This window comes from Acartia tonsa, chromosome 1, assembly GCF_053477335.1.
Source record: "Acartia tonsa isolate MP-2025a chromosome 1, ASM5347733v1, whole genome shotgun sequence".
In the NCBI taxonomy this organism is placed as follows: Eukaryota; Metazoa; Arthropoda; class Copepoda; order Calanoida; family Acartiidae; genus Acartia; species Acartia tonsa.
The window spans coordinates 59,800,436-59,810,538 of NC_137260.1; the positions used below are offsets into that span (position 1 = coordinate 59,800,436).

At 32.9% G+C, this 10,103-nt stretch overlaps 1 protein-coding gene across 1 annotated transcript; it reads left to right on the top strand.

Moving 5' to 3' along the window:
* Nucleotides 1-361: 361 nt before the first annotated feature.
* LOC145328192 (uncharacterized) lies at nt 362-7,295 on the top strand. Its single transcript, XM_080171788.1, has 4 exons — nt 362-385; nt 4,143-4,249; nt 4,538-4,646; nt 6,168-7,295. The coding sequence occupies exons 1-4, from the start codon at nt 362-364 to the stop codon at nt 7,002-7,004; spliced, it is 1,077 nt and encodes a 358-aa protein (XP_080027914.1). The 3' UTR covers nt 7,005-7,295.
* Nucleotides 7,296-10,103: the final 2,808 nt, after the last annotated feature.

Genomic DNA, 10,103 nt, shown 5'->3' on the forward strand with positions numbered 1-10,103 from the left:
CAGCGCTCCTCCCAACCCCTGCCTGCAGTACAGACAGACTAACTGACTGCCCAGCTTTTATTTCTATTCTACTACTTCCGGGTTAAAGTCCAGCAGCCCATTCAAAAAAAAGAAAATAAAACTCAGTTAAAACATTTGTATTATCAGAGAGAATATAGAGAAATAAAAGTTATAATTAAAGCATCTTGAACATTATAAAGTGTTATTAATTTTGAAATGTTAAGATGTAAAAACTCGTTAAAATGATGACAACTCTGTGAAAATATGATTTAGTGATATGAAATTGAGTGCAGCTACTATTTGAGTCTAGTTATCCTTCAAATAATATCAATACATCTTGGTGTTTAGAAAAGCATTGAAAATGTCAAGTAAAGGCGAACCAGAGGTAATTTTAAATAATGTTTAAAAGCGAAGATGTATATAATTATGGCCTTTACGTTCTACTAGTAAACAGAATTAATTATGACAACATTGATGTAACAAAGGTCATGCAATTAAAGGATTGGCTGTCTGTCAAATGCTCTTGGGTTCACTAGATGATGGTCTATTTTGTTGGATATTTAAATCGAACGTATGACAAAAAATAAGTATTTCTACCACAACCCTATATTAATATTTACTATGTACAGCTAATAAAAAATGTTATTATTCGCAATAAATTAAAATTGATAAAATAAAAGAAGGTTAGATTGAGAGGGGAGAAATGATAGATGCAGCGTTAAATTTACTTTAAGCCATTGAAAGAATCATCTGATGAACATTAAACTCAAACTGGCCAAAAATATTATTATTAAACAAATCAAAGAATTATCTATAATACAAAGTAGAACAATGTCTGTCTGTCTGTCCGTCCGTCCGTCTGAAGCTTAAGATCTCAGTAACCACTGAACCGATCGGATTCTACTCTTCAGGGTATATACCTATTGGTCCTGCGGTGGTTTTAAGCTATTTTCTTGGGGGGTGGGACACCCCCAACCCCCCAAAAAACAAAAAAATTCCCCCCCCATTTTTTTTACGAATTTTATGAATTTTACGAATTTTACGAAATTTACGAATTTTACGAATTTTGCGAATTTAATCGCAAAATGTTTTCCTGCTGGGTAGGTGCGAAAATTTGTGATCCGTTCTGCTGGGTAAGTAATAGAAGATGTAATTATACCTGTTGGGGCAAAGCCCCTAGAGGCTAGGGGCGAAGCCACTAGTGTACAAATATATCATTAAATACAAATATTTTTTTTCCAGAATTTTCTCTCATTTTTAGAAATTACTTAGAAATGAATTTCATAAATATACAAAGGTGGAATTACAAAAATTAAATTAAATTACACCTATAATAGAATTTAATTTAAAATGACAAATAAAAAGAATTTATAATTCCGCGGCCCCTGTTTGTAACTTAATCTTTAAAGCTATTAAACAAATTGAGTTTTGGCAAATTTTAATTTACTCTGCGTGTCAGCTTACAACATAAACTGTATTGAAGTTGTACATAAATCAACATTTTATGTTTAATGTTTGTATGTGTTTTTACTGCCATTTGGGAGTGTCAAAAGTCAAAGGCTACAACCTTAAATTTTTTTCTACTTTTTGACTAGCTTACTTCAAAATAAATTTATAAATCTTAGAATATAGAAAGATATATTGTTTTCAATGATGTTTGTGATTCCCTCGAAGAATCAACATTATTTTAGTGCAGCTTTTCTATAAGCAACTGTGTTTGTCTGTCTGTCTATCTGTATTGCAAAATAATTACTGTCTTTGCTCGTTTTTTCTTGCATTGTATTACTTCAATAATGCCTTTTAATATTTTTTTTGCTATAACGTTTTTTATTCTCTTTTAGGGTAAGCGAATAGATAGACAATGGAACTTTTGACAGAAAAAAACACAAACATTTTATAGAGCAGTTTTGCTTTACATGATAAACCGGGGGATTTTTCACTAGCCTTTGTGACAAGAGAGTTTTTACACCTACCTAAAGTCACGTCTCTTGAATCTGTTAAGACATTAAAAAGATCTTTTGCTTTTAGATAAATTTTTCCTTATTGTACAGTACAAATTTAAATAATTCCTGTCATCAATATTGAAACTAAAGCATTGCTTTTAAGTTTAGATCCAATATTGGTATTTCATTAATCATTGCTAATTAACATAAGTAATCTAATTATTCTTCAGCACTGCGAAATTGTGAATCTATTTGATGCAATAATGGAAAAATTTGCAAACAAAAATATAGTATATTTTACAGAACAGCTTTTAAATAATTAGGGAAGGTTTTACTCTTCAATATGACGTACTAGCCATGCAGGCTGTATGGCAATCCTTGCACATGCACACTACTTAACCCAAACTATATTAAAGAACACAAAATTTCTCCTTAAACATATAGAAGTAAAAGAAGGGGGGGGGGGGAGATAGACAGGCAAGCAGTAAATAGCATAAAACCTTCCCAAGGCATATTTATAAATAAAATAGCCTTAAACTATCCAAGTAACTATATGTAGCTTCCCAATCTTTACGGACAAACAAAAACCACACTACTCTATAAAATAGGATACGATATGAAACCCTACTACTTTATAGGTATAATAGGATAAGATATGAAAAATTAATTAATCTCCCGGTTTTATAGACCAATAAAATTATTTAATGTATCAAAAATTATTTGTGGTAAAAGTTTTCTGTATAAATGGTCGATATCGATTTCTGAGCACACAATAGAAGAAATAGTTATTATAGGTTCTGGGTCGATATTTAAATCCTTTATGTTGTAAGTATTGGGATCAATGGGGAGTATAATATTTATTATTATCTCATAATAGATCAGTAACTAAACAGAAACATTATAAACAAAAAATTTATTAAAGATAAACAATATCTACCGCTTCTATATTCCAACAACTATCGGCTACACCCCTAGAGGCCTATAGGTTTTTGGGTGAAGGGGGAGGGGGAAAATCGATGTTACCTTTAAAAAGAAAAATTAAGGGGTTGCATATTATGGATGGTACCTACGCCCAAAAAAGTTCCTTGCCAGGAGAACCATATCGGTTCAACGGTTAGCGAGTTCTTTCCCTACACATTTTAAAATTAAATTTAGTTTAACACCCTTTATTGTACTTTAAAAAAAATTATACAATAATTAAATTTTATAAAAAAAAACACAGCAGTATATTTAAATCCCTCAAAGCATCCTAACAGTTCTAAAAAGCTGTTAAGTTTCAAGCATTTTAAATTTTCGTGTAAAAAATCATGTATTGAAAAGCTACGCTTTAAATAATTTTAAAAAGTTGTTAAGAAGTAGGTACAGGAATGAGTGTTTAAATCTCTATGTTTCGATTATAAGTGTGAATTTAGCAAATTGGTATGAATTTTACTAATTAAGCATATTTTAATCTAATTAGCATTTTTAATAGTATATGTGTAAAATTTGGTTTTAGCAAAAACGTAAAACAAATGGTCTATTTAATGATATTAATTATTTGATAAACTAGTGTTACTGTTTTCGAATATTTTTGGAATGTTTTTTGGGTCATGAAAAGAAAACAAAGTTGAGGGTTTCATCGTATTTTCACAGTAGATTTGGAAAGGTTATTTTAGGTTAGGTTAGGTTTAGTAAATGTTAATGATTGCCCCGCAGGATTAGAAAAACGAGAAAAGCTACTGTGAAAATACGACGAAACCCGCAACTTCGTTTTCTTTCCATGATCTTAGCGCACAAACAGTTACACATTCTGTTTAAGTACTTAATACAGTAAATACAGCGCGCGCAATGAGAGGTTTCGTGATTTTAAAGCATATTCGGTTTAATAATAACTCTTTTGATCTGATTAATCATTAAATACAACAAAATTTATTATTTTTAAAAATATTATAATAATATCTTATTCGTAACCCTTTTTGGGGATTTGTTCTCCAAAATTAATTTTAAAACGACTACAAAGGAATAAAATTAAATGCTAAATTTCCAAGCTGTCTATATAAAACATACTTGTTTAAGTCACTAGTGATAATTTCGAGTTCTATTAACAATGCATTAATAATACTGAACAGCCTTTCCTTTTATATACCTTTCAATCTTCTAATCTTCGCTTCTAACGGAAACTTTTATCGTTTACACATTTTAATTAATTTTCTTTTTCAGGTTTTGTCCTTGCGGCTGAAAGCTTTTGATTCTGACTGTGTTGGACCAGAAATTAGTCAAGATACAGGAAAACATGATGATAGAGATAGTCCAGACTCTAGTTCCAGGTAAATATATTTGATTCTGACTCTCTGGGACCAGAAATTAGTCAAGATAGTCCATACTTTTTATAATTATACACGTCTTACCCCTCTAAAAGCAAAGCAGTTACGGATGATTTGCAGCTGAATGATGCAGCTTATAGAGGCTGAGAGTAGCTTAATTTTGCTCGGCTGCAGTACACAAAAGTAATGTCGTTTAAGAGAGGAAAATAATAGCTACTTTATGGCACAGCTGAATTTAAAACTAAACAAAATTATGATTTTGACCTTAATAACAAGTTCTTAATGTTTTAGGTTTACAGGAAAATTTCACCGGAGGTCAATTCGACGAGGCTCTAAATACAAGATGGCGCACAGATCTCCAACAGAGCTTAGCAAAGTTAAGAAAGTTAGGAGAGCAAAGGTAAATTTAGTCCGTGTAGCGAAGCTGTTCTTTTTATGCTGTAGCTCTATTTGACTATCTGTACGTCATAATTCTGCAAAACAAAGAGCATTTTCTCTTTAATAAAATTTGTACGCCCTTCAATTACTTTTTGCAAATTTAGTTCTGAGATAAAATTTTAAATAGCAAGTTGAAAGTATATTCATTTTCTTTATAGGAAAGGACATGTTTAAGTGCTTAGCTTCTTATGGATGTTGTCATCCTTGTTTTTTTATTAAGTAATAAATAGTTTTTACGCTTTTACGATTTATTTGATGTACATTGAAATGAACTTTTATCAGATGAATTAGATTACTGATGCACTAAAATCTATGTATTCCAATGAATGATTTAATCAAGTGTGCACTAAATACGACGGAAAACACATTTTTTTTGCAAGTGTACCAACCCCCCTTCCCCCATTCCTAGATGGTTAGATTTTGTACAATTCTATAATTCCAAATGTCTTTCAGTCCTGATATAATTCGTTATGTACTTTTTTATCGGTTGGTCTGACAATATCGCTTTAGATATAATTGATTTTCTACGTGTAATTTGCTTGGTAGCTAAATGATGTATATTTTTAAATATTATTGTGAAGATTCTCCCGACGAATGGACATGTCTCTACTTCTGATTGTCTGTCCATATGTCCGTAAGGAATATTTTATGCTTTCATTCATCCCTAACTAAATAAATGGACCACTAATACCCCTTCTTTCAATAATTAAAAAAAAACATGTTTTTTTTAGCCCATGCGAGAGATCAAATCCTTTCGGACCCTATCCCTAGTATGACAATATTTGCTTGGCTCTTTTGATCCTAAAATAAATTTCGTTTTTGGCATTTTTTGGGAACTACCAATTTTTTTGTAATAATACACCGAAAAGGGGGAAAATCACTTGATCACTTGTCAGATATGTTTTTCTACCAATACACTCATCATTAATTTGTGCATTTCCTAAGAGCAATAATCAGCTTTCCTTTCATATAGTATGACAGTATTTTAAATACATGGATAAAATCCACTCATTGCTTTTGCTTTAGAGTAAAGATTTTTTTTCGCTAAACAATCAAAGAAGATAGAGTATCTTCTTTGAAAATAATAAAATAATCGGGAATAGTCCATTTTGTGGCAACGCCCTTTAAGGGGCAATTCGTCGTATTTTTAAAATGGCCTTTCATAGATTATTTTAGGTTAGGTTAGGTTATATTGGGTTAGGTGAATGTTCCACAGGGTAGCCAATTGGCCCCGCAGGGTTAGAGCCGCCCGCAGGGGCTAGAAAAAGGAGAAAACCTACTGTGAAAAATACGAAGAATCGCCCCTTAAGGTGCGTTGCCACGGAAGGGACTATACCCAAATAATCATATAATTTAACTAGGATATAGGAAAAGGGACATTAACCCTCCAAAGATAAACAATTAAAAAAATTAAAGAAGGGTTTAAAGCAATACAGAAAAAAAATTACAAATTGACATCAAATTATAATTCTATTTTTTCCAGGCAAATGATCGAGAACGAGTGCGAATGCAAACCTTGAACAGTGCCTTAGAAAAATTAAGAACAGCCCTCCCAGCCTTTCCTGATGAAACTAAACTTACAAAAATAGAAACTCTACGATTTGCAAACAATTATATTTTTGCACTAAAGGAAACTATTTCATCTATTGACACTGGAACATCACCAAACCTCCCCTTGACCGGATGGGAGGGAATGTTTGATTCTAATGGTCCTAGAGACCAGTTGCAGCATTGTGCTATCATAGCCCAGTCTTTGATGTCGCAACAGATGTCAAGTCCTCCTTCAAGCAGTCCTGTGAGGGGTCAACAGCATCATATGCAGTTTGGAGGGCAGGGAGGTTATTATCATCAAACCCAGCTGCCTTATTCCCTAGAAAACAGTCCTATAAAGTATCCCCATAGTCCTCAACAATTTTCACCAGGAGGCCACCACCCCCACATGATGAGCCCTACAATGAGTCCTGCCAGGGGCGCGGTCTCAAGCACGACACCCCATTTGATGAACACAATGAGTCCCAACCATCATGGCGGCTCGTTGGGGCTGACAGCCGGGGCGGCCGGCGGAGCCGCTACCGGTAACAACCAGGGCATGATGCACAGCCCAATGTCCCCGGCAAGCCCGGAACAGTTCAGTCCGCTGAAACAGGAAACCTTTATGGACAACAATCCTGGCTACTATGGCGGCCAGTCTGCGCCCGTTTGGAGTCCCAGCATGGCCATTCATCCAGGCCAACCGCAGATAGATGAATGCTATGCCCATCCCCCGGCCTCCAGTTCCCTTTACGGCCAGGATCTTAGATATGGATATGGTTATCAATAAATGAAATAAGCTGGAACCTTTAATAGGTATGCCTATTTACTATATAGCTGTTAAAAGGCATAAGTGATTTGGAGTCTTTTTGTTATTTGATCAAAAAAGTGATATTTGATATGCTTTCAGTCCCAGAATATTTATTATCATATAGATTTATTCTCAGTTTAGAAAAAAAGTGAACTGCAATATATTGAAAAAGGTTACCTGAGTATCTTATAAACTGTTACTGCTTTCATAATTATTATTTTTTATAGTGAGTGTTTTAGCATTAATGTATTTTATAATTATTTTATAACAGTAAGGCTACTCTATATCTAAAGCTCTAAAGTATGTCTGTCCGGCTTTTATAGCAAAATATTTCCATCAATTAATGTCAAACTTCTTTGTAAATATATGCATATTTATATAGCTTATGTTCTAAAAATGATAATTTAAAAACTTTGGATCAACTGCAGTTCACGGTAAAATATTCATGTTAATGAATATTTCCAAAAATCTATGAATTTTGAAGGCGGCTAGCTGCCAAACGGCAGAACGTAAGATCATGCCCGCACACTGTTTTAAGCGTCATAAATAGGCCTACAAATCTTTAGTGAAGCTTTCCCTGTGTATCATTGGATCTTGGCTATTTCAGATTATTTGTAGGCCTTCTCATGCCGCTTAAAATGGTGAGCGGGTATGATCAGTACGTTCAGCCTTTTGGCAGCTAGCAGCCTTTAAAATTCATAGATTGGAAATATTCGTTACCAGGAATATTTTACCGTGAACTGCAGTTGATCTAAAACTTTTTATTGCTGCGCTTCTTATGAACACAAATGTCCTTGTTATTTCTCACGAATTGTCAAAAATTGCATAAACTTTTGATCTCTTGTGTTTCTTCTCTGTCTTTTCTTATGTAAATTATTTCATTATTTAAAAAAATACATCCTATTATATAAAGTAATTAAGAAGGATCTCGCAAACCACTGAACCGATATGGTTCTCATTTACAGTGAAGCTTCTTATAGGTCCAGGGAAGGTTTTTTAACTATTTTGGGGGAAGGTATCCTCACCATCCCAATAAAAATGATGCCGACATAAAAAAAATATTTTACTTTTTCTTTCTAAAACTCAAATTAAAAATGGGAGGAGGCGAATTTTCCCTCATCCACCTTAAGTCCCCCTAGAGGCTTCTAGGAGTTCGTAGCCGCTAGTAGTTATATAATGTAATAACATGTAAATTTGTAAAAGGCTAAAGAGCAATATTTCAAACAAGCTTAATTACACAATTTTTAGTATTTTCCTGCGACTCAATTTTTAAAAATTCAAATAATTTTTTAAAATTATACACAGAAAAATCTAAAATATTTTAATTGTTCTAATAGATATTTATCGCATCGTATTGTAGACAGTATTTCGCTGATATTGAAATGAAATATTATAAGATTTAAGTCAGTTTTGTAAGCCCCGAGGGGCCGAAGGCCCGGGTGAACAGAACTGGATTTAATTTTAAATTCTTATATTCGTGGAAAATTGTCTGTATTACAATGATGTACAAAAATTTTTAGTATGGCTGAAAAACCGGTTCTAATCAGGCGGATATCAATCGATTTCGAAGCCATACTAGAAATCATATTACAAACTTGCTTTAAAGTCATATTTAAATTATGTAAATTAAAGAGTAGCTTCGCTACTAAAATTCTATGCTTATAAAAAATGTATGTACCTAAAAAAACTCTGTGATAAATTGTAAATAAAAAGTTTAATAAAAAGAATCTGAAATCCTAAAATCCTTTTATTTTAGAAAGGTAGATTACAAAAGCTTTTTATGCAATGTTATTAAAATATATTAAATAAGTTGGTAGAATGAAATATTTTGTCCTTTTAAAAGCTAAGTCAATATACTTTTATGCTAGCTTAACGGGTGCGAAAAATATCGGATTTGGAGACTAAAGCTGATAATTTTTCTGCTTTGACTCTATAAACCGCGACGGCAGAGCGAACTCTTTTTTGGCGAAAACCAGCTGCGATCGGAGCTTTGTCTACCGAGAGTTAGATAAATGCTTAGCCTATAAATATTCAATTGAAAAAATGACGCCATTCTGGTCATTATTGGTCAATTCAAATGTAGGCTGGCCTGCCATTAGTAATTTAGTATGTGTATAGGCCTCTCATTGGTAATTTGTATTGCATGACGTCACTTTTTTTAGGCACTATAAATAGCTTCAGTTATTTAAAAAGAATAGGCAGGAAAACAGTAAAAGTCATTTAAAACATGCTAGAAGTATAAAATGATAACCTTAGATAATCTTTTTAAACACAAACTTTTTTTCATCCACCCAACTTTCTTTAATAAAAGAAAAAAATGTTGACATAGAGCTACATAATGACAAAATAAACATAAAGTTTTTTTTACAACTTTTGTTAGCTTACAGTTTAAATGTAAATACGAATTGAATGCATATATTTTGAGGGTTAGGAATAATGATTATTTTTGTACACTTTAACAGTTTTAACGTTAAGGGTTTCCGGAATTACAAAAAAGCTTTTTTTACACATAATCTTCTCATTTTTTTCTCTCTCGTGGTTTGATGATAATCTGTGTTCTTTTAATAAAAAGCGCGCCATTTTAATCAACGGGAATGGTGGAATCACGGCTGGCTATCAATTCTACCTGTCCAGATTCCAGCAATTAAGACATATGTTCAACAATAATATTTTTTTTAACCAGAGCATGATGTGGTTGGTGTTCTTCCCTCCTCTCCCCTCATTAGACTCTCCGTAAATGACTCAAGCTTTGTGCCTATAAAAAATGACGTCATACAATACAAATTACCAATGAAGGTCAAAACACAGACTAAATTTCCAAAGGTAGCCCAGTAAAAATTTTAATTGACCAATTGTAGGTTAGGTCAGTATAATGTCATTTTTAAAAGCTTCGCTTTTAAAAATGATTATATAGGGTCGGTTAGGGTCGGTCCGTCCGTCCGTCCGTCCGTCCGAGATAGATAGCTTTTATTCGTCAATTTGGGCATGTTAGAATTGTCCTATCGATTTCAAACTTTGCATGATGATTCCTGTAGTAGTTGGGCACGATTTAGAAAGCGTAGCAACTCTATTATCATT

Coding starts and splice junctions, on each gene's coding strand:
- LOC145328192 (XM_080171788.1), top strand. CDS start 362: ATGTCAAGTAAAGGCGAACCAGAG. Junction 386..4,142: donor CAAGTAAAGGCGAACCAGAG/GTAATTTTAAAT, acceptor TTTCTTTTTCAG/GTTTTGTCCTTGCGGCTGAA. Junction 4,250..4,537: donor AGTCCAGACTCTAGTTCCAG/GTAAATATATTT, acceptor TTAATGTTTTAG/GTTTACAGGAAAATTTCACC.